Here is a 25,697-nt window from a genome sequence, read left to right on the forward strand (position 1 = left end):
CCCTTCATGACTGTAACCTTTTCCTTACTAAGATGCTTTCAGTCATGGCATCCAACAAAGCATCAAGAACCTAGTCCAATTACACTATCAGACAGAAGACACAGACTCAGTACCTACAGGATACCCACAGTAACATCTCTGTTTTTTCATTATGGGTGCTGGTGGTTTTATCCATTCTTTCTTGGGTTCTGAGGCAGGAGGATCACCATGCGTTTGAGCCCAGCCTGGGCTACAAAGTAAGTTTCAGGGCAGTCTGGAATACAACATTTATTCTTGTCTCAAAAAGTATTGTTTAGTAAGAGAACATATTCTATGGCAAGGGTCAGAAAACATGTTTTCTGTAAAAAGAAAGTGGCTATTCTATAGCAGACCTCAAGGTTATTGAAAAGCAAGTATAGATGATTTATATAAATGAGCATGTCTGTGTTTATAAAAGTATTTGTAAACATTGAGGTCTGAATTTCATATAAATCACCTATGCCAGAAAATATTCTTTAAAGATACTTCCAAATGGAAAACAATCATTAACTAATGCTCTATAAAAATTAATGATGGTAGAGTTTTGGTCCATGGACTTGTTAACCTTTGTTCCGTAAAAATTTCAATCACAATTTTACTAACAGATTTCTGAGCTCAGTATATCTTGGCAACTGTATCAGGAACATTTAATAGGATGTAAATTATTAGTTCTATCCCAAGCAATTTGATCTAATGGGGTGGTTGGTAGCAGTTCTTATGATATTCTGATTATTAGTAACTGAGAGGGGCATTGGAATCTCTGACTAGTGAACTACCTATTTGCCTCACTGATTTTTCAAATATTTCATGCATTTTCAAATTATGTTGCTAGTTTCATATACCTTTAAGATTATTACGCCTTCCTAATTAGCAGCTCTTTTCATTATTAAATAGTCCTCTTTGTTTAAAAGTCTCTAAGAGGCAGAAGCAGTGGACACCTGCAGCAAAACAGGTCCAGGCAGATGAGACACACCATTGTATGCATGAACTCCCTGCGGCTGTGACTGCTGGCACCAGACCTGCATAAGGGCAAGCCAGGCAAAACCCCAGCACAGATCAGGGAGGGGCTTGTGTGGCTCCGCCCCTACCCAGCAGCTGATTTCAGTTGTTGTCTACTGGGAGAGAGTCTGTTTTCTTCAGAGGTATAATCCCAGCCCCAGACGGCCTTACACCCTCCCACATGCAGGCAGCATTAAGTGGACCCTGTGGGTTTTAAATAAAGAGCAGAGTGACATGAAGTTGGGTGGGAAAGGGGGTAGAGGGTAGGGTGAGGAGAACTAAGGGGGAGGGAAAAGGGGGTGCATTAGATCAAAACATTATATGCATATATGAAATCTTAAATAATAAATAAATGACATTTTCTACTTCAACAAAGTAAGACATTCCTCTCCGCTCAGGTGGAAGCTGCTTTGAGGCTTGTGTCATCTGAAGCCACATTGTGACTCCAGCCATTGCCTACTGTTTCCATTACTGTGTCTCACTCATCTCCCTACTTCCTTCCTGTGCATTCATGCATGTGCACTGTCAGTCCATATTTCTTTTAGCAGGCATGCTTAGTCTATGTACATTTAACAAAGTTGATAGGCTGATATTGGTCTACCTTGGACTATTTCTCTTTGCACCTTCAGCTACTCTACGTAGTTTTCTTTTCCTCTTCTTGGTTTAAATAGTTTTTAGAATTTAATTTGAACATTTATCTGTGAAGCTTTCAGCTAACTATTATGTTCCTGAGGTTGCAATATTCATTCTTCTTGTAACATTTTTAAGTAATTTATTTTTATTTTATGTGCATTGTCATTTTGTCTGTGTGTTTGTCTATGAGGATGTTGGATTCTGGATGGTTGTGAGCTGCCATGTGGGTGCTGGGAATTGAACTCAGGTCCTCTGGAAGAGCAGTCAGTGTCCTTAACTGCTGAGCCATCTCTCCAGAGCCTGCAATGTGCATTCTTAACTTTCCATAACATCTTCCCACCCTACTATGTCACTGACACCTGCTCCTCTGTGCTCCGTGGTCATGGGTTATGCCTTTACGTTTCACAATACAGTTTTGGTTTAAATAGCCATATATATCCCACCTTTGCTGCAACTTAAGAGAAAGTCTGATAATATATTAGTCAGGATTCTCCAGTCATAGAACTTATGGGATGAATCTCTCTCTCTTTCTCTCTACCTCTCTCTTTTTCTTTCTCTCCATATATCTTCAGTGAATTTATTGGAATGACTTAGAGGCTGCAGTCCAACAATGGCTAGTTATGATTGGAATTAATGAATGGGAAGTCCAAGAATCTAGCAGTTGTTCAGTCCCACGAGGCCGGGTGTCTCAGCTGGTCTGTTGGGATCCCAAAGAAGGAATAGATGGGCTGATGAGGCAAGGGAAAGCAGGCAAAGAACAAATTTTTCCTTCTTCCACTGCCCTTATACAGGCCTCCAGCATAATCTGTGGCCCACATTAGAGGTGTGCCTTCCAGCCTCAAGATCCAGATCAAAGGTTGTCTTCTTGCCTCAAAATCTGGATCACAAGTGTGCTCTCCATTTCCTGTTCTTTCCAGTCATAGTCAAGTTGACAACCAAGAACAGCCATCATGTGTGTATACATTTTCACTCTTTAGGAGCTCTTTACGCCCTTCTGAAGATTCAGGCATTGTCTCCCCTCAATCTAGAGAGTTTTACATCTCTTCTAATGTGGGTTTACTGGCAAAGAATAATTGTCAGTTTCACATATTTGAAAATATCGTTATGTTGCCTTCATTTTAACAGCTTTATTGAGACATATAATCCCTATATAATTCAGCCATGCAGCACATATGGCTCAATGATTTTTGTATATTCACAGGGTTATTACCCCACAATCTGATTTTAGGATGTTTTAATTCTGTCTAAAAGTAACACCAATGCTTGAGCAATTAACCCCCATTTCCTACCTCACTGTTAATGTAATTTCTGCTCTATAGAGTTGCCTCTGCAAGATGTCTGCCATCACGTTCCAGGTGTGGTGATTGCCTGCAGGGTTCTACCCAGAGTTATCAGGGCTTGTCCATGGGCAAAAGGCCATTGAAAGTGGGAAAACTCACATGGTGGCGGTCCCCTTCCAAACGCCTCTTCCTTTTCTGTCTCTGCCTACTCCCAGGCCGTTTCTGATGCCTTCCCCAAAACACTGTGAGATTTGCAAGGTCCACCATTTTTATCTGAAGGTGGGAAAGACACTAGCCTTCTCTACAGGACAGGTTTAAACCAGAACCTGTTCTGAAAATGCTCAAGCATGAGAGAAACATGGGATGTAAAATCCAGCCACTTCTCTAAGGATGAAGTAGAGTGGTCTGTTAGCCACATAAATAGTATTTCTGAACAGTAAAGACATAGAAAAAATGTGTAAAGGAAAATAAGTCAGACAATAAATATGCCTCATACTTTGACCATATTCAGGTTAACTGCTGAATATAATCAGTGAATTGATACAGTGTACGATACTCAGAACAGAAGGAAATAAGATTATTTAATTCAAAATTAATTACAAAGTTAAAGAACCAGAGATGAACAAAGGCAAGTTCCTTTAAGTAATGGGGACTGGCTTAACATAATAAACATATATAAAGGGCTGTCTGCCTAGAGAAAGTGTTGGCTGGCCAAAAACCCAGGTATAGGAAGGACACAGAGGCAAATATCAGTAATCTGTGTTTAAGCATTACCAAGTTCTGGCCAGAAGACACAATGCAGTTATAGGCCAATGTGAGATTTTTTTTCTTTTCCTCTCATGGAAATAAATGCATCAGGGAAGTTACACATTCAAATAAAATCACTTTCTTGGCCTTTTTTTTTTTAAATCAATAATGTTCTAAACAATGTTCTGATTATAAAATTGGCTTCTTTAAATCTATGTTAGTCCATAGGGAGAGAAAATGCCTGGCTCTCATTAACTCAAGTCTGTCAGTTATATCTATTATAAACAAGTAAGTAAGCATGCTCATTTTAGACAAGAGTTTCTATAAGCCTAGTCAGTGTATGTTTGATCATGATGAGACCCACTTACAGTGTCAAAATGCAAGCTATCACACCATCGTCATCACACAGCTCTTGTCAGAGTATTCTGCAATGCTATTAGCTCCCGAGACAAACTAATATTAACTGCACTGAGTAGTCAAATTTTTGTTTTAACTACAACAGTTTGAGGCTCATATTTTATTGTTAAACAAATAAGCTTCAGAGGTATTTTTGTTTGCTTGGTTGGTTGTTTTTGAGACAGGGTCTCACTATGTAGCCCTTGCTGTTCGGGAACTCACTACCAGGCTGACCTCAAACTTACAGAGATCCACCTTCCTCAGCTTCCCATATGCTAGGATTAAAGGCACACACCACTACACATAACTAAGTTTTGTTTTTTTTTTTTTTAACATAACATGTAGTATGCTTAACCACATAAGACAAAGAAGAATAAAGATATAATGCTAGGCCAGAACTGCTAGGCCAGAACTACACTGAGAAGTTTGGGAAATTAAGTTAATTAGTTCATTTAGAGAACTAGCTGATAGTTTTGCATACAAATCTCCCTAGATGTAGAAAAAAAGAAATTCATTCACAAAACTAGAAAATGTGCCAAATTACTTCCTAACAAATTATTGTTCAAGTAGCTAATTATTTATTTAGATCTTTTATCTTCATAATGACAGCACTGGACCTCAGTGTGCTTATTATTATTTTATCTACTTATAGTCTGGTGGGGATTAAATGAAACGGTTATATCAGAATGTGAAAGTACACGGTCTAATTCAAAACTAAAAAAAAAAATCCAATGAAATGCATTATGGGAACTGCATAATGAAACCCCATAAATACCAGCATTGCACACTTCCATCTGATCACCAGAATTACTGCTATATTTGGAGTTTCATTTCACACATATTGGTTGAGATAATTTGTAAAAAAGGATGAGGTAGGTGTAAAACAGAGGACACTGCCTGTCAGTAGTCTTATGGTTCCCCCTCCCCCACCATCTGAGCATTTTCCCAATTTCATACTCTATTAGACTAAAAAAAGTCTGAGATGTTCTGAAGAGCTGACTTCTTAGTGGGAGAAGGAGATTGCACGCTAAATAAGAGTGAAAGCAGCTTAGTAACATCCTTGTACAAAATCACAATACATTTTATGAGTTAAATTTATCCACTTGTTTCCCTAGTAGAAAGCAAGATAATTTAAAGTTTTTGGTACCAATTCAACTTCATGGGAAATTTAAAAACATACTGCATCACAAGATATCTGTGATGGTTATTGTCAATTTGACTAGATTTGTAATTGCCATGGAAACACACACCCAGGCATATCTATGAGCGTTGTTTCCAGAAAGGTTTGACTGAAGAGGGAAGCCCTACCTTGACTGTGGGCTGTGGTCACAGACTGAATAGAAAGGAGAAATTGAACATCAATGTTAATTTCTGTTTCCCAAGGGAGTATGGAATGTGATCAGCTGCCTCATGCTCCCCCAAACTAGAAGCCAAGATAAACCCTTCCTCCCTGTCACAGTTTTCTTCACCGTCAACTTGATACAACCCAGTGTCACTTGGGAAGAAGGAAGCTTATCTGAGAAAATACCTCCATCAAATTAGTTTATGTGAATGTTATGGGAGGCACCTCCTCAGCTGCTAATCGATGTGGGAGGGCCCAGCCCCCTATGAGTGCTGCTGTCCCTAGGCAGGTAGGGCTGAATTATACAAAAAAGGTAGCTGAACAGTCACAGGAAGTGAATTACTAAGCAGTATTCCTCCAGAGTCTCTGAGTTCCTGCCTTGAGCTCCTGGTCTGGATTTCTTGTATGTTGGACCATGATGTACCAGTGTGAATCAAATAAACCCTTACTCCGAACGTTGCTTTTGGTAATGCATTCATCACAACAGCAGCAAACCAGTGCACTCCCTTAAGTTTCTTCTCGTTGCCTTGAAGGAAACTCAGATACTAGTGGTTAATGTAGCAAGTGTTTTCCCATTCACCATACAGTCTCCTGCTCCTGGCTGTCTTCTCAACTTGGTTCTGCTTCCCAGAAAATATGGCTCTGGGGTCATGGGAAGGACTAACAAGGGCTGGAGTGTTTCCGAAGATGGCCTTAAGTGCCAGACTTGCCAGTGGCTGGCCCCCCTTTTATTGATGACCACTGTGTGGATCTGTCACATGGACCCAACTTGACTGCAAGCAAGACTAAGAATGAAGAGAAGCAGACGACTACACTGAACACTAAGAGCCTCTGCTACAGCGCATGGATCAGACTCCTCCATGTATATATCCCATATATCCCTCATGAACAACAGATAGAAAGCTTGGTTGGGTGAGTTTCAGAGCACACTATTAATTTTGACCCTATATGATGAGACCTCAACAATTATCAGAAAGTTTATAAACAACAAAAGACTTCGACAAAGTAGTCAGGTATTCATCCCAAAGGCAATCTTACTCAATAACTATTCTACACCTGTTCTATACGGGATGAAAAAATAAGCAGATAAAAACATTTTTTTCCACAGAACTTATATCCTACCTGAGGGAGCTAGAAAGTAAAGAATAAACCAACACTATAAAGTGTATCATAGAGGGTGAGAGGTATGGAGAAATAAAGAATGCAGGTAGGAAAATGGGTATCAGCTTCCACGTAAAGGGTGATAAAAAATATGATGTAAGGGGGTTGTCCTTGAGGAAAGCATAGGGAAAGCACTTGGCATAGAAGGAAGAGATAGATGGGTGGCACCTGAACTCAGAGCCCTCCCAGCACAGGGAGCAGCAGAGAGGCTGCTGTGGCTCAAGGAGATGGGTTGGGAATCAAGATCAGAGGCTGGACGGCAGCAGGAGGCTGTGTCCTTAGGGCTTTACTGGCCCTGGCTTCTACATTAGTGAGGAAGACCCAGGAGTGTGCTACACATAGAAATAATTCACTTCTTAAATTCAAAGAAAACTGATTTTAATATCAAAACATAAACTATACAGAATAAACTCCCTTCAGGAATGTTCAAAACATTTGTATCATGCTGAGGACATTCCTGAAGCACATGAAAGAGTCTTTGAACAATCCGAAATACATGTCTCAATTTTGAGTAAGAAGCTTCAGCATTATAAACAAATGAATGCTCCTTAAGTAAACTTAATGCAATTAAAATGAAACCTAAGAAACGTGTTCATTTCTTCTGAATGGGTAAATGAATTCTAAAGTTTGTATGGAGAAATAAAGCAAGGCCATCTATGGGCAGTGGACAAAGACCAGACTCGTTGAATATTAAACTCACTATAAGACTTCAGCAGCTAAGGGAGAGACAGTTATCGGCATGGAAATGGGAGAGTAGATGCAGGCCCTGTCCTGGTGGGGCCAGCATGCTCATGGGGACTGTGACAGCCAGAGCAATAGAGCTGGGAGGACAGAGTTGCTTGTGCTCTCAATCTGTTTGCTCCAAAATGTGTGCTCAAATTTATTCCCCACTGTGTGCTATTAAAAGATGCATTTGTGCTTTATACCTGGAGCAAGCTAGCATAGGCCCCGGGAGGAGCTACTAACCTTTAGAGCTCAGACATCTTGCACACAGTGTGAAGTTGCCTAAAACACACATGAGCAAATTCCTTATGACTGTAGATCAAGAAGGACGTTCCTTAGTATGACTGAAACTCTAAGGGCTTTTTGTTTGTTTGTTTTTTGTTTTTCAAGACAGGGTTTCTCTGTATTTCTTTGGAGCCTGTCCTGGAACTTGCTTTGTAGACCAGACTGGCATTGAACTCACAGAGATCTGCCTGCCTCTGCCTTCCGAGTGCTGGAATCAAAGGTGTGTGCCACCAACACCTGGCTCTCTAAGGGCTTTGAGCACTAACAGAATTTGATCTCAATAAAACAAAATGACCACATGGAAAAACATATAGGTTAGGTTAAAAAGAAAGAATAAACTATGATTTTATACGACTGATATCATAGTAAAAAAAAAAAAAAAAAAAAAAAAAAAAACCAAACTTATAATGAACGTTCTAAGGGGACTCTAATTATTAAAATAAATACAATATAAAATATTTTAATTATAAACAATGACATAGTTGACTCAACTTAGAATTGGGAGACTATAATTTAAAAGGATTCTGAGAAGCTATGTTGTATTTGTCAGTTTGGCAAAACTCCAGAAGTTTGTCTCCTTTTTACAGGGCATATACATGGAGAAACAGGTACCCACAGGCCTTATTAGTGGGAGTTCAACTAACTCTTACATCAAAAGCCCTATGGAGAGCAAGTCAGTGACACATTAACATCACAGATGTGTTTTATCTTCTGTAGACTTCCAGAAATGTATTTGATGTGATGGTTGGATATAAGCTATTGTTTAATAGGTGCCAAGCTCTAGTTTCACAAGGTACGCATAGAGATGGCTAGTAGTTGTGGCTGCACAGTATTGAGTATGTTTAATGCACTGTGTGGACATTGAAAAGTGGTTAAAATAATAAATTTTATGTCATGCATATTTTGGTACAATAAAAACTTGAAAAAATTATTAACATATACACCTAGGTATCTAATATTGATAAAGGTTCAATAACGATTGATTACACGTTAGACAATCAGAGTAAAATTATAAGTCAAAAGGGAAGTTGGAGCTAGGACTAAATGAAAATGAAGTACAGCTTTTCAGTTATGGGATGCACATACACAGAGCGGTTAGGAAATAGAGCACAGATGGTGACTTAGGAAAGGAGGGTTTCAAATCAGTGATTCAATTTCTCTACCAAAAGTAACAAAATAGGCCAGGTGGTAGCACACGCCTTTAATCCCAGCAGCTGGGAAGCAGAAGTAGGCAGATCTGAATTTGAGGCAAACCTGGTCTACAGAACAAGTTCTAGGACAGCCAGGGCTATAAAGAAAAACCCTGTCCTGGAAAAACAAAATAAATACTTAAAAATAAAAGTTTAAACGCCATTTAAAAGACCAACCAAACTATTAAGTACCTATTTTTAAAACAGAATACATATATATGCAACAATATCACAACAAAACTATAAAAAACAGGGATTACTGAAGAAAACTTAATTAGGGTATGTAACATGTTCAAGGATCAGAAGTCTTCAACTTTAAGATGTCAATTTTCCTCATGTGGCTCTATGGGCCTTTGCTCTTTTTTCTGGAAGTTGAAAAGAGTCTAACATTTATCTTTTGACACAATACTAAACAAGATGAAGGTGTCCACAGAGAGCTGAAGCCTTGCTGCAAAGAATCCTGGCCACCAAGTTGTCAACCTATTATTGTTGTTGTTTCCAACTCCCTGCCAGGAGCATGTGTAAATCTTCTCTGAAGGAATATGACACCAAAGACCTTAAATGACCACTACGGTTTCCACAGAATAAAGAAGTGACCAGATATGGTGGTGCACACCTTTAGCCCCAGCACTTGGGAGGCAGAAGAGGTGGATCTCTGTGAATTCAAGGCCAGCCTGCTTTACATAGCAAGCCCATGTCTAACATAAATACATAAATAAAATGGCTGTATGGGTGCTCAAGAAGACCCAATCAAAACTGAGTGTCTGCTTATACAACAACACAACAACAAACCCATCTTAAGAGCCTTTGGGACTTTTAAGATACATTGATCAGCCAAAATGTTCTTGAAAAAGAAAACTGGAGAACTCTAACTATAAAAGTACACTATTAAAATATTGTGATAGGGGCTGGCAGGATTTCTCAGTGGGTAAGGCTGGTTTACACCAAGCAAGGTAACCTGAGTTTGATTCCTGGATCCCACAGAGTAGAGAGAGCCAAGTCCTGCCAAGTTGCCTTCTGACCTCCATACATGCCATAGCATGTACACCTCCCCTCATATAAATACGTGTTAAAAAGTTAAATTGTGATAAAAATGTAAATGCAGACTATGGGCCAAATGGAGCAGAATGACAGAGTCCAGAAATAACCCCTCACTTATTGTCAAGTCAGCAAGGCCACATGATGAGGGAAAGACAGCTTTTCATCACACAAGGCTAGAAAAACTGCACAGGCATACAAAAACACACAACAACAACAAAAAAACTTAACTCATACCAAACACAAAAATTAATGTGAAATAGAACAAAGACCTAAACAGAAGATGTAAACGTTTTACAAGAAAGCAAGGGAAAAGTTTTGGAGGTCTGGCAATAAATCCTTAGATATGACAATCAAAGAAAAACTACTTAATTGTGACTAAATAAAAAATTAAAACTTCTCACATGTCAGCCCTCATACTAGTGTGACATTGTTGTGACAGGGCAAAGAAAAGAGCTTCTCCGCCTGCTTAGACAGAATGCAGAAGGCTTCCCAGATAATAGGCAAAGCTCTGTACGTAACGGACAGAGGAGGACAACATCCCTGGCAGGGGAAACAGCATGGCTCAGCACATGTGTTATACATCCTAATACACGTAGTTGAAGGTCCTAGAACTAAAGGCACATGCCTGGAATCCCCGCCAGCATGGGTTACGTAAGATTTCCAGGGCAGCCTGGGTTACGTAAGAGTTCCAGGGCAGCATGCAACAGTGTGAGATCTTGCTACAAAACAAAAATGAAACAAAACACACTAAAAAGAGCAGAAGGAATCTTTAAAAAAGATCAGAAGGAATCTTTAAAACACAGTAGAAATCATAAGGGAAGATGGTTAAAAACTGGCTTAAAAATTCAGTAATAAAACCAGAGAAGCAATTTTTTTAAAACTCTTATTAAAATAAAAACATTTTAGACATAAAACCACCTAATAAAAAGTTGAAGGGAAAATTCTACTTAGTTAAATATTCAACAAGGGACAACTGGCTTAGTCAGTCTAGTATCAGTGTGATGTGTGAAAATAGAAAGCACTATTGGGGGCAAAGAAGGCCACTATCACACTATATAGTAAGAGGGAAATTTTAACAGAAAACAACCTATTATATATTTACATGGGCTGAATAATGTTACTTCAAAATATTTTAAGCAAAAATTAGCAGAAACCACACTGCAGATTTAAGATGACAGAAGGAACTTTTGGCATATCTCCTTGGTTATTGACAAACCGACAGATAAAAACATGGGAAGGATAGCAGGGAAATAGGAAGCTTGGACTAATGGACATGGACAACCCTGCACCCATCACTTGGGATCCGCTTCCTCCTCTATCAGAGGTTGACCGCTTCACATTCTGTCCATGAACCAGGCCTTCAAGGCCAATTTTAACCAACATCAAATATTTTCTTTTCTTTTTTTTTTTTTAAGACAGAGTCTCATGTTGTCTCCAGGCTGGCCATCCAGCACCCCTACTGTCTCCAGCACCCTGAGTAGCGAGAAATTCCGTGTGATCACCAAGAAACACTGAAGAATTCATATCAGCCCCTCAATGAAAATGTTAGCTTAAAATCATTTATTTAAAATACTAACTAGATGAATTATATAAAGAAAATCAGAGTACATCCTGAGAAAGTTCAATGAAATAAGAGTACAAACAAGAGGGGAAAAAATGCCACTTACTGTATGTATGGAGAGATTGTATCTGATCTGTAATGCATATTCAGGCATCGGCAATATGGTATTTCTTTTCCTTTTCCTAATTCACTTACCTATTTTACTACAGAATACTGATCACTGATTCAAACATAAAATTATTTCTAAAACTTCACCATGGATGATGGATCATTCAGTCAATACAAGACACATTCTACAGGTGGTGAGATGGAATGGAGCCATTTATATTCTAACAAGAGTGCTGAGTATATAAATGCCCCCAAATATACAGCAATAACCTTCATATGTTTCTGTAGAAGTCTACGGGAAGAAGGAGTTAACTCAGAATTGTGACAGGCTGAAGGATTAGGGGGAAAGTAGCCTTAAAGTATGAGTGGGTTTTGAATGTGGCTACACAATAAGAGGCAGAACAGTTGAAAATTCAAGGTAAGCGACATAACCAAAGTGTGCCTGACACAAACAGAAAGGTTTTACTTCACAGGTGGTGGGTGGCAGGTGAAGGGTCTGTCCCAGTTTCCTTCATATATCTGATACAGTGATGTGGACTGGGCTCCAGGGGTTAAGTTCTCAGACTATTTCTGTTGGACAAGCCTGAGGTCAGGAAGGTCTAAGCTAGTAGAAAGGACTGGAGAGATTAAGGGCGAAGAAGAAATCTGAAGTGACAACTGGCTGAACCAGCAATACCAGTCAGAAGTGAGTCTCTGTTTCTTAATGGCAGGATGCTTGGGAACACAGGAAATAGTAATTTATCACCCTCGGATACTGGTATTACAGTCTGTTAATGAGAACTATAGTAGAGGTCTGGGGAAAGCAACTATTTTCTTAAAAAAATAAATAAATACATGATTTAAAATCTGTCTGTCATTCAATGCCCCTGAACCTTCAGACACCCTATTCTTTGACTCTCAGTCTTCCTTGCCCATCTATCTCTTGCAGACCTGATTCCTCATCCTCCAGGATGGTTCATTCACTGCCAGACAGGACCAACCCCACTAACCTCTTACAGTGACACAATATACTGGCTGACCTTCAAAGCCTTCATTCTCTACCTGTCACAAACAGATGGTGTTGATTAGTTATTAACTGTTGTTCAAAACTGGAAATCAGGAAGAAACTAGATACATTCTTAAATTTAGTATTTTACCAGAAAAGCTGCCTGTTCTCGTTCATTGAGGGTAACTTTTTGCAAATGCACTAAAAACACATTTATCTAAGTAAAAAAAAAGCTGCAGGCAACCAAGTTTCCTTCCCATTTTAATGAATCTCCAATTCTAGTATTCTTAATACTGCCCTTTGTTGTTTAGACACAGGGTTTCATTGTGGTAGCCCAGGCTGGTCTTGAACTCATGGAGATCCACCTGCCTCCCCCTCCACAGTGCTGAGATTAAAGGAGTGTTTTGCCATGTCTGGCTTTAGTGCTGTCTTTTAACTTGTTCAGTGCAGACAGCTCAGTGGTTCAAGTGTTCTATCCACCTATCCACAATGTGATTAGGTTACACATTAAGGGAGTATAACAAAGAAAAAAATATAGAGATATTTTTAAAAAGTCATAAAGGAAAACTTTAAAGTCAGAACTGAACAATTAGAACTTGGAGGATAAACTATGGTGTCTTCCAAATCTCTTAAAATAGTAGTTACTGTCTATTAGAAGGTTAAAGACCCATTACTTATTTTGTATTTACTTATTCGATATTTAAAGCAAAATGTCTTGTTTGGACTTTCCTTACTAGTGATTTCTCATGATGTTTTGCCAGCAATGTTGAACAGACTGCTTTCCCTAGACTGCTACAATTGAGAAGGCCCTGTCTGGCGTGTTCTTTATAATCTGTCTAGGCTGATAACGACCATGCCAGCTTTGAGAATGAACACCATACTGAGACTGCTTTGTTTTCTTGCAGAACCCAATTGTCCTACACAAAGAGAACAGAGCATCCCCACTCCCCTCCATCTTACACTCTTAACCTTTAAATCACTTCTCAAGTCAAACGATGAGCGCTGCCATCACCCTCTCCCCCAGTCCATTTCACTCACCTACAGAATGGGCTGGGAATAGTAGGTATCACATAACAAATCCCCCCATTCAGGCAAAATGACCTGAGACTGGGGCCACAGGGCTCCTCGTGATCTACAACACACATGCATATGAAATAGAGAAAGCGGGTTAACCTCTTCTGATTCCGCCAGGAATTGGAATGTCTCATCTAAGAATGAATCAGCATTTATGAGAGAATGATTTTTTTCTCAAAGTGAAACAATCTTATTCCTTATCTCATAGGCAAGACTGTCTATCCCTTTGAAAGAAAAATCATTCTGTTCTAAGGGTATGGCTACTGACAATATTAATTTTAGAAGCTATATAACATAAATAAGAAATCTTCACAGTTAGACTACAGCACAGTGATGAGGGGCTTGCTACAAAGTGGGCCTGCCCCTCTCGCAGTCGGGAGATTCCGTGTGGCACAGACACTTCCCGAACAAAGCTATGTTTAGATTCTGACTCTACTTTTTATGTCTCAAATATATTTTTAAAATTCTGGAATTGTAATGGGAAAAGATTTAGAGTTCTTACTTCTAAAAAGAAAAAACCTTTACATATCAATGTCAAAACCCAAAGATATACAATCTAATAAGGTTTGATTTGCAAGGGTATTTCAGTTATAGCTTGAAGCTGTAAAAACTAAGGTCTTAAGAAAGTCTGAAAACTTAACCTGTTGCTTAGATACAGCCTAAACGTTCAGAATATCAAGGAAAGAGTCATGTTTTCTCTGGCTTTTCCTCTTTTCCCTACATTTTCGCCTGCTTCGCTTTCTCTTTCACCTTTGACCTTTCCACAATCAGTCTTCATCAACTACTATTTATGATGGGAAAACTGAGATCTTCTCCTTAAAGAGACTGTCATATTGCTTTAAGATTGCATGCTGCTAGCTCCTGACTGTTTCTGCCCAAAACAGGATCTAGAACCATCTAATGTGAAGAAGAAAATGGCATTACTTCCACGTGGCATTCAATTTGGAATTTAAAAATATGCCATTAAAAAGTCTCGCTATTATATTGACTTCCAAAATACTGATACCTGTAAAGACATAATTGCAAGGAACTCAAAATCTCCACTGTGAATCTGAGAAGCTTAAATTTTCCTTTTACTTTAGAAATGAGAAAAAAAATTGTTCAGCTTCACACAGCAACTAGGAAAGCATATAAAAGAGTATAAAAATGTCAAGAGGGGAAAAAACAGATCTACAAAGACTTTAAGTGTCAAAAAGAAAGTAAACTGGCCCAAACTAGTGATTTTAGACTCCCTTTTCTTTTCTTATACAATGCCGTGTTTCTTAATAATCTAACTTCTAACTCCATATAATATTTTAGGAGTGACCTGGCTAATAAATAAAATGCCAATTGTTATTCCATCAGCATCAGGAAAGGCATCACATTTTAAAACTAAGGATGGAATGTGACTGTCACAACTGGAATCAGTGTCTTTGATTTTAACTGCGTTACAGACACACTCAGTGACAGCTGGTGTTTTATCAGTAAAGAAAACTCACCTGACCTGAATTACTACCTCTGAACCTAATTTTATTCAGATTTCATTCACTTAGTATTTGAGAAGTTACCAGATAGGTAGCTAGAATCTGTCACTTTGTAAAAACAACAAAAAACAAACAATAAAATATATACATCAAAAGCAAAATAGCTTTATGTTTCAGAGGTCTTTTTAAACTATCATTTTTTGGGGGGAAGGCTTTGCATGGAGGATAATATAGCTTTATATTAATATACATCTGTTGCCTTATTGTTAAATAAAACTCACACATAGACAAAAAGTATGAACTTACAAGAAATTACCTGTTGGCATCTTAATTTTTAAATAACTTCATTCTTGGTAAAGAATCAGGGTTGAAAGACAGCGCCTAAAATAATTCAAAATTTATATTTTAGGGGCCTGCTTTGAGGGCATGTCAAGTGTTCAGTCAACAAAACTCTAAATGTTGAAGAGAAAATGTGCATGACAGAATGTGTCTCAGATAACAAGTAACCCTGAAACATGAACAGAGGAAACCAAGATCAACGTTAAAAGGCTAGCTTTGGAGAAAGGCTTCGGTGTCGCCGAATGTGCATGAAGATGGGTGGTGGCATGTTCAACTGAGTCATCTCAAGGGACTTTCGTGCTTTTCCATGAAGCCTCTCAGAAAGCTAATGTCTCAGGAGAACCCATAGCCTCCCAGCTTTTCAACATGCTGAAAATGGTCAAACAGCACTTAGAATGTTTGCACCTCTATCACAACTTTAAAACTTTTATAAGAACACTTCCAAGTTTAGTAGAGGTCACACATTCCACCTGTCAATTGGTTGACAGATGCTCATCTTTAAAACAGTGTCTGACATTTGGCAAGGCAAGGTGACATGCTGGAGTGTGACATTTGCTATTATAACAAAAACAAAGGCATTAGAAGAGAGCTGAAGAGGTGAAGCACCAGTACTTACGCTGTGATTGCAAGCTTGTGATGTAGTAGCACACATACTGCAGTGGAAAGTTTAATCTACTGTTTCATATAAGAACAGGTGCAACATTAAAGTCTTTTCCCAGACCTTCCTCTTTTACAGACAAGCAGAAAGAGGAGGGGGGGGGAAGAGAGGGAGGAAAAGGAGGGAGGAAGAGAGAGAGAGAGAGAATCAAGAACGAACACGTTAGCACAGTCAAAGTTTATCACTGGCTCACCCTGATTTTTTTTCCTCCCAAATGAACAGGCCTTACCTCAACAAAAATTTATATTCCCATACAAAAAGTAAATTTTGCTAGACGACACGCAGTGTTTCCCAAGTTTTTGAACACTGAGAGCTTCGGCAGCAGCGACTTGCACTTTACAACACGTCAAAACTCTGATTTATGTGGTTTCAGTGTGGGCGAGGTCAAGGCAGACCAAGGTGTGCACAGAGGTCAGGAGCAAGCAGCCCCGGGAACCACTCCCACGGGTTTCCAAACTGCAAACAATAGGGCAGGGTTCCGCTCAGAAAAGGAGCTGCACTCGGTGGCACCCTACAGGGCAGTCCGAGTTCCAAAGTTAGGAAATAAGCCACATTCTTTAGAGTCTTCAACTAATCTCTGCATGTCTTGATAACTCACAAGTGTTACATAAGGTCATGGAGAAACAGCATTTTGAGTGAAACTAAAGGGCAGGTGCATCACAGGGCTTAAAGGATTTCCTTACAAACAATGTAAAATGCGTATGCAATGACTTGGACTTATAAAACTGAGGAAAACAACAGTTGTTAACAGAGCTTTTGCCTACAGTGCCAACCTGAAATGATGCAATGAATGGGTCTGATAATATGAGCCACTGAGAACGGTGGCAAAGCCATTTGTTCATGCCGCCATAATCTTCTTGGGCTCATGTATGTAAGAGTCTCCTGGCAATCATCCATCACCTTTGACTCTTACAATCTTCCTGCCCCCTTCCACATAGAGCCCTGAGCCTCGCAGACACTAAGAAAAGTTAAGTTCCAAAACTCATGGTTTAAAATATTAATCTAGAAATCTGCTTACATGAGGTATGGGTGTTTCTTTCATATAATTATCTAAAGTATACCAAGCATTTGGATGGTTATATTTTTAATATTACAATTCAGACAACATGATTACTTTATGGGTATAAAACACAGAAACAAATATATTTGTTCATATATATATGCATATATATATATAATAAGCTTTTGACTGTCCACTTATTTTTATTGTCACATATTATCTCCCACATTCAAAGGGAATTTTATAGCTATAGTAACTATATATATATATATATACACATATACATATATGTGTATATATATACATTTACATATATATATGTGTGTGTGTATATATATAATCCATATATACATATACTAATATAAATTTTTATAGCTATATTCACTACATATATATATGCATATAAAATGGTTTACATACACATAAACCATTTTAGCATATAGTATTTGAGGCTGAAATTGAGATGATGAAAACTATCCTTTATTTTATTTGAATTAGGAAACTACCATGCTGTCAACAGTTTTCATATGTCAATACAATAATTAACACAGGAATGAGCACCAAAAGCCATTCAAGATGCATTTATTAAGAGAGAGATCACAAAAGATATCTAGTCTTTTATGCACTAGAAATGACAAGGAGAGCCATGTGATTTCTTACTTTATTACTGAAGTCAGAGTCTTGCTGTGTAGCCCAGGCTTACTTAAAATTTATAGTCCTCTTGCCTTAGCCTCCCAAATGCTGGGTTTGCAGATGTGAGCTCCCTGGATGCATGTGACTCTGTTTTAGAAAATAAGATTGCCAAGCTAGTATTTTACCCAGTGGAAGCCCTGGTAATTAAGAGAAATCTCTATCTTTTAACAAATGCACACCTCCTATTGGTCACAGCATGACAAACCTAAAACAAGTAAGTAAAAACATTATTTTGGCTCATTGGTTATTGTGATTTGGATCTTAAGCGTCCCCCTCCCCAGCGTTTGTGTTGGGTGGTTTGATCTGCATCTGATGGCACCGCTGGGAGGTGTCAGAACCTTTAGGAGGTGGGGCCTAGTGGAGGATGTTAGGCCATTTGAGATGGGCCCTTTGCTGGAACACAGGGCTTCTGACCTATCCTGTTTCCTGGACACCATGAGATGAAGAGTTTTGCTCCATGTTCTTTGAGGTCTGTCTCCCACAGGCCCAAAAGCAACAGAGTCAACTAACTATGCACAAGGCTGTGAGCCAAAATAAATCACTCCTTTATTTTACCTTCCTTGTGTTTTTCCATAGTAACAGAAAGCTGACACAAAAACTCACATATAGGGGATTTTTACTTAGAAAAAAGATAATTTCATGTGGGTCAATCCATGATTCTCATCAACTCCTATGTATGTGTGCTATTTTATTATTTAAGGCAGAGTCTTGCTGTGTGGCCCAGGCTGTGCGCGCGCACGCACACACACGCGCACACACACGCACACACACGCACACGCACGCACACACACACACCAAACCCAATGATACTGGTTGACTAAGAAGGAAAAGTGAGAGACTCCAAGAAGTAGGTTTATTTGTACCAACCCTTGGGAATAAAGAACATTTGTAAGCAGAGATGGATGATCATTTCACAAAATGTTCAAAAGCATGAAGATCCAAGGTGGTCAACTAATTGTTGGTAGGTCACAGGCCAGGATGTGTTCAGGGCATATACATGTGGGTGCACATATTTGTAGGAGTGGGAGATGGTGGAGGAGGGTGGCGGGTGGGAGAAAAGCAGAGGCCAGACATTTTCATTCCCTGAAGGGCAGTAGGAAGTCCCTGAAGAGTTTTTTGGCAAAGGAGTTGCATGGTCATATTAGCATGTTAGGAAGTTCATTTTAGTGAAAGTATAGAAAATATTTGGCATCAGAAAAAAAGACCCTTCTTATTATTTATTTTAGTAATCGAGAATAGTGGAGAAGCAAAGTAAATAGAAATTAGGATAAAGATCAGTAATTAAAGATATACTTACAAGGCACACCACTGAACAAGGAAGCAAAGTAAGAAAGAAAAAAAATCAAGGTGGTTTTCAAATGTTGCTGCAGTTAGAGTATAACTATTAGGAAGATGAATACTATGAGATGCTACTCCAGACCCACTTGAATAGCAAATCATAATAGTGACAACATCAAATTCTGACAAGGATACAGAGAAGTTAGGACCCACACTCACTGCTGGAAAAAGTATACAACAGTACAACTACTTTGGAAAATACTGTGAGAATTCCTAAAAAGTTAAACATAAGGACTGGGTGGGCAACTCAGTGACAGAGTGCTTGCCTAGCAAATGCAAGGCCAGAGAGCCCATTCCCAAAGATTCAGGGGGTGGGGACTAAGCATAAATTTAGTATATAAATGTATATGAAAGAAATGAAAGCATGGGTCTACACAAAGACCTTTACGCAAATATGTGAAACAGCCCAATTCTTGCATTCCTCAAGCTAGAAACAACATGTTCAACTGACAGGAGAATAAAACTGTGGTGTGCTGTGACCAGACAATGGACACTGTTTAACAACAATGAGGAATTAAAAAGTCACCTATGTTAAGGCATGGATGAATGAACTTCAAAACATGCTAAGTGGAAAATTGGGTTACAGAAGAGCACATATGTGATTTTACTTATATGGATGTATAGAAAAGGCAAACCTGCATAGATGAGGGTAGAATAATAGCTACTAGGTTTCAAGATGGAACCATAAGCTACAGATGATATGAGAAATCTTTTTAGAGAGACAAAATTGTTACAAAACTTGATTATGGAAATGGCTATACACCTCTGTAAGGTAAAAATGTCACAATGGTATGTGTAATTCTCCTGTTGAAGACAAAAGAATTTATAAGTATATATATATATATATATATATATATGTACATACGTACATACATATACACATTTCATGAGTAAGATAACAATTTCTACTTGAGACACTGACAGTTTGAAAGAACATGCCCCCCATAAACTCATATAAGGAGTGGCGTTATTGCAGATATGGCCTTGTTGGAGGAAGTGTGTCACGATGTGGGGGAGAGAGTTATAAAGTTCAAGCTAGGCCTAGTGGCTCATAGTCTCTCCCTGCTGCCTACCAGCTATTTCCCCAGAACCACATCTGTCAGCATGTGCATGCTTCCCACCGTGATGACTTATGAACTAAACCTCTCAAACTGTAAGCCAGATTCAATTAAATGTTTTCCTTTATTAGTTGCTGTGGCCACGGAGTCTCTACAGCAAAAGAAACCCTACGACAGACTTTTATTTATGTGCATGTGTGTCTGTGAGAAAGTATGCCATGTGTGAAAAAGTACTGCAGTCTAGAACAGTGGTTCTCAATCTTCCTAATCCTGTGACCCTTTAGTACAGCTCCTCATGTTATAGTGATCCCAAACCATAACTATAATTTTGCTACTGTTATGAGTCATAAATATCTGATATGCAACTCCCCAAAGTGGTCATGACCCATGGGTTGAGAAACACTGGTCTAGAAGAAGGTGTCAGATCCCTTTGAATTAGAGTTATTGTCAGTTGTTGAGTGTCCCATCATGGGTGCTGGGAACCAAACTTGGGTCCTTTGGAAGAGCAGCAAGTGGTCTTAACACCATCTCTCCTGCTCCCTACACAATATGTCTTCAAGTGCCCTGAGGTCATGAAGAAGTAGGGGTTTGAAAATGCAGAACTTCACTCAGGAAGCCAGTAAGATTGGAGAAGAGGGTCTCGGGACTTAAAGCCATTTATGATGTATGTATATGTGCGACACAGAGGCCAGCAGGGACTGTCTCCTGTGAAGCGCCACACTGAAGCTTTGGTGCTTGGAGGAGGCCCAAGGAAACAGAAGAACACAAGAAAAACCATCTCCCCTCTCCCCAGAAGCAAGCTCTTCCTGGCAGATTTCTGGTTTACCTCTATAGTTCAGTATGCAAATATTCCTCATTTCTATCTCTATTACTCTAGACAAGATCTATGTCCCTGCCATAGACATAGTCTCTTAACACTATCCCATACTTCTCTGCCCTTTCTTCATTTCAGCCTTTAGTAAGTTACATTCTTTATTTCTCCTCTTGGCTACACTGTAATTTCAAATGAAATAGGTAGTCCCTTGGTATTTGCCAGGGATTGGGGCCAGGACTTCTTACAAAGACCAAAATCCATGGGCACATGAATGGGCATATTTCCTATGTGCAAACTTTTTTTTTTGTTTTTTGTATATTTTAATCTTTTCTGGGCGACTTATAATACCTAACCCGATACAATGTCAATGCTGTGTAGACAGTGGGAACAGGATCTTGCTCAAGAAATAATGATAAGAAATAAATCTCAGCTGAGTGGTGGTGGCACATGCCTTTAATCCCTGCCGTCAGGATGTAGAGGCAGGCGGATCTCTGTGAGTTTGAGGCCAGCCTGGTCTACAAGAGCTAATTCCAGGATAGGCCCCAAAGCTAGAAAAAGCTTGTCTTGAAAAGCCAAAATAAATAAATAAATAAAAATAATTAAGTCTCTATATGTTCAACACGGATGTAACTTTTCCTGAGTATCGTGGACCCACAGGTGATGGAGCCCACTGGTGGTAGAGCCCAAGAAGTATGGAGGCCACAGGGTAAGGGTGGCCAACTACACTTCTACATCTTCATAAGCTGGGAACAGTGTACAATCTGACTTTGGAAATATTTTACACACATGAATGTCTTACCTGTAGGTATGTGTATGTACCACATGTGTGTCTGGTGCCTGTAGTGGCCAGAAGAGGGCGCAGGACCACCCTGGAATCTGGATGGTGATTGTGATAAGTTGTGACAGTTGTGAGTCACTATGTGGGTTCTGGGAATTGAACCTGGGTCCTCCGCAAGAGCAGGGCTTTTAACTTCTGAGTCATCTCTCCAGCCTCTCAAGCTTACTTCTCACTGTGTGTTATAAGTAGTACTTCTGTCCTGTCCCCATTTCCCCTTCTTTATTTGCTGTGTCTTAATTCCTATATCATGATGATTTTAACATTTATAGTCCCAATGAACTATTTTATATTTTGCCTCTGAAGTCTAAAAGTTGGGAAACAATAAAAAGTACTTGTATCATTTAGACTATCTAATTAGTATTCGTGGACAGATTCATGAGACATGCAGGGATAATACATCTTTTTCTCATGAAGTAAGGTCTCTTTTCTTACCCTCTTGAAGATGGTTTAAAAATCACTCTGCATTTTATTTGCATCTTATTTGAGTTTTTATAGGTAGGATATTAAAGAGTAATATGATTAATTTTAACATCACAAATATAAGCCTCTTAATCATCCTATTTATTTCAGGCATTTCCCTTTCATTTCCTTAGCCACATCTCTTGCAGAACTCTCCCCTACCCCTGTATCTGACTGGTTGCCCTCTAGAATTGCTACTGAACAATCAAGCTGTCATTTGAAAGTTTCTCTTCCCTGATTGATTCCTGTTTCCTAGATGCCCTGCCTCCCACTGTCTTCACTCTTGCTGGTTGGAACCCATCAGCTAACTTCTTATAACAGGACTCAGTACACACTTTGAGTTTCTGCATGATGGACATTTCTTCTCTCTTAACATGTGATAGCATTTAGCTGCTCATATTAATGTACGTTGAGAAACAATTCCCAGTTTGGACACTGTACCGTTATCTTTCAGAATCCAGCAGTGTAGACCAGAGTGTTATGCTTATTCAGTCATTAAAACCTTGTAAGTTGCCAGTTTTCTCCTTTCCTCTGAGTATGTGAGGCCTTTTATTTCTGCTAAAGGTTGGAAAATTTCATGAGAATGCTACATAAACATATCCCTGGAAAAGTTTTCAAATAGTGCTAGGTAGCCATGTGGGTCCTTCCCAGGTGAGGGCTTGTAGTGTGAGGGTTATTCTTTTGGCTTTTGGAGAGCTCACCACCCAGCTCCAAAGTAAATCATACACAGAGGCTTACTCTTAGTTATGAATGTCTGGCCTTAGGTTAGCTTGTTTCTAGCCAGCTTTTCTTAACTATAATTAAGGCATCTACTCCTCCCCTCTGGCTTTTATCGTTCTTACTTCTGTGTATCTTACTTTTCTGGGTGCCTGGTCCCTGACACCCTCCTCTCCTTGTTCTCTTGCTGCTCCTCTCTCCATCCTTGTTTCTCTTATTTATCCTCTCTGCCTGCAAGCCCTGCCTATTCTTGCTACTGCCTCGCTATTGGCGGTTCAGCTCTTTATTAGACCATCAGGTGTTTTAGACAGGCAAAGAATCAAAGCTTCACAGAATTAAACAAATACAGCATAAACAAAAGTCACACACCTTAAGATAATATTCTATCTCAGCTTTTGTTCCTTCAGTTTCAAAAATCCATCCATTATGGGTTTTGCTAGCTTAGTCCCCTCTACTGTAGTACTAAGTAGCTTAGATTTAGGGAATTCTAGGTTTATCCCCATTACATCCACATTTTGTTACATGACCCATTTTTAGACAAATTTCTGATTATTTTTCAGCTGTATCTTGTTGCCTTTGACCTAAGAATATATCAATAAAGAGCTCTTTATTTGCATATGTGTTATTAAGGGATGCAATAACTTATCTAATTTCTCCCAATATACCAGTTAAAAACATCTTTAGGGCCGGAGACATGGCTGCTCTTCCAGAGGACCAGAGTTCAAGTCCCAGCATCCATGCTGGACACTGATAACCACCTTTAACTCCAGCTGTAGTGGCACTCAACACACATATACCCACAATACATGTATTTAAAAATAAAATCTTTTAAAAAGAAAATATTTCCAGGTTCTGTTTGATTCCCTCCATCTCTTAACTTCCAGGACCGTTATTAGTTATCTGCATCTTCTCTAATCAAAGTTGCTTTTCCTTGACTATTTGAGAAGCCTTGACTGCTCCTGTTTGAGCTGTTTGTTCTTGGTTGGCTCTTCCAGATCAGTGGTGCAGATTCCGCTGATATTGCGAAAGTACATCTGCTTCCCAGCAGACCTCACACCCTGATGGGAATAGCATTCTGTACTCCCTGTACCTGGGCAGAACATTTGACTGGCAGCCTTGTTTTTGGGAAGAGCTGGCCAGAAGCCTTTGACAGACAGCCCAGGTATCAGATGACACAAAGAGAGGAAACGTCTCTTAAAGTAGATGTAAATCCATTACATACCCTAGGCCAGACTGCTTTTGTATGATGCTTCCTCATGGGCATTATATATATATATATATATATATATATATATATATATATATATATATACACACACACACACACATGCACACACACACACACACATATATGTGTGTGTGTGTGTGTGCATGTGTGTGTGTGTGTGCATGTGTGTGTGTGTGCATGTGTGTGCGTGTGTGTGTGATACATGTGTATATGTAAATGTGTGGGGGGTAGGGTGGGGTGGATGGGGTCTGGAGGTGAGTTTGTTTCATGAGACAAGGTCTCACTTAGTTGAAGTTGGCCTGGAGCTATGTAGCCTAAGCTGGCATTAGATTTGTGGCGATCCTCCTGCCTTAGCCTCCCAAATGCTACAACTGTAGGGATAAACTATGTGAGGAGAGCAGCCTGGCATATAAGTCCAAGCAGAAATACCTGACAGTTTAAAAATATTCTAAGGAATATATGCAGTTAAAATCACACAGAAATATGTCACACAAGCTGCTATTGTTTGAATGCTTATATCCCCTTAAAAATTCACCTTAGTTTCCAATGATACCATGTTAAGAGACTGGACTTCTACAGGGTGATTGAGTTAAAGGGGAATCTTCCCTCATGAATAGGACCAGGGTCATAAAAGAGGGTTTGGGCTGGAGAGATGGCTCTCTTCTCATAGAGGACCAGTGTTCAGCTCCTAGCACCCGCTGTAGAGAAATGCACAGCTGTCTTTAACTCCAATTCCAATGCTTGCAATGCCCTCTCCAGGTTTCCATAGATACCTGTATATTGTGCATGTATCACACACACACACACACACACACACACACACACACACACTCACTCACACACACGGCATGCACTTTTAAAGATTTGTTTTTTTTTGTTTGTTTGTTTTTTTGTTTTTTATTGTTGTTTTTTTTTTTTAAAGAGGCCTCATACAGTACCCAGACCTGTCTCTTTCTGTTCCTTCTCATGAGGACACTGGGTTCCTCTTCCTTGGGGGACTCAGAAACAAGGCTCCACAACAGAAGCAAAGAGCAGACTTTCACTTGCACCTTGCCACTGGATTTCCAAGTCTCCAGAGCGGTGGGAACAATGCTATGTGTTGCTTACTAGCAGGCATCCCTTCTGAGAGCTGCATGTCTCTTCCCTGTGAGAAGCTGGTCTCTTCCCTGTGAGAGCATAGCGATGTAGCCTAATATACATTTAGCTATTCAACACATCCACCCTGTGCATGCCGTGCAATATTGACTGACGTGCCATTATCTGGTATATAGCCATATCTGCGCCACCTTCATTTTGTTATAGCTGTGTGAATTAAGACAGAACTTAATCTTATATGGTTTCAAAAGCTTAAAATATTCACCATTCAACAGCTACAGAAATTTTGCTGGCCCCTTATTTAGAGCAATTAGTCACATTTGGAAGGTCTGCTTTCATCACGTTTCTTCAGGAAAAGAGTTTTTGTCCTTGAGCAGACAGCCCTCCTCATAGCTTGTTCTTCAAAGGCAAAGATAAAGATGGGAGCTGTCTTCACAACTGGCTTATTTGCTGT

At 39.3% G+C, this 25,697-nt stretch overlaps 1 protein-coding gene across 2 annotated transcripts in view; it reads right to left on the reverse strand.

The window, feature by feature from the left end:
• The window catches only part of Nrg4 (neuregulin 4), a 60,609-nt gene extending 45,217 nt beyond the window's left edge, over window positions 1–15,392 (reverse strand). For both annotated transcript variants that reach the window (XM_051197513.1, XM_051197512.1), the window contains exons 1-2: window positions 15,323–15,392; window positions 13,508–13,601 (exon numbers count right to left, since the gene is read on the reverse strand). In XM_051197513.1, coding sequence (XP_051053470.1) covers window positions 13,508–13,601; window positions 15,323–15,332 — 104 coding nt within the window. In that variant the 5' untranslated portion in view covers window positions 15,333–15,392. The remainder of the gene's footprint in view (window positions 1–13,507; window positions 13,602–15,322) is intronic.
• Window positions 15,393–25,697: the final 10,305 nt, after the last annotated feature.

The sequence above is a fragment of the Phodopus roborovskii genome, unplaced genomic scaffold, assembly GCF_943737965.1.
Source record: "Phodopus roborovskii unplaced genomic scaffold, PHOROB, whole genome shotgun sequence".
Classification (NCBI taxonomy): Eukaryota; Metazoa; Chordata; class Mammalia; order Rodentia; family Cricetidae; genus Phodopus; species Phodopus roborovskii.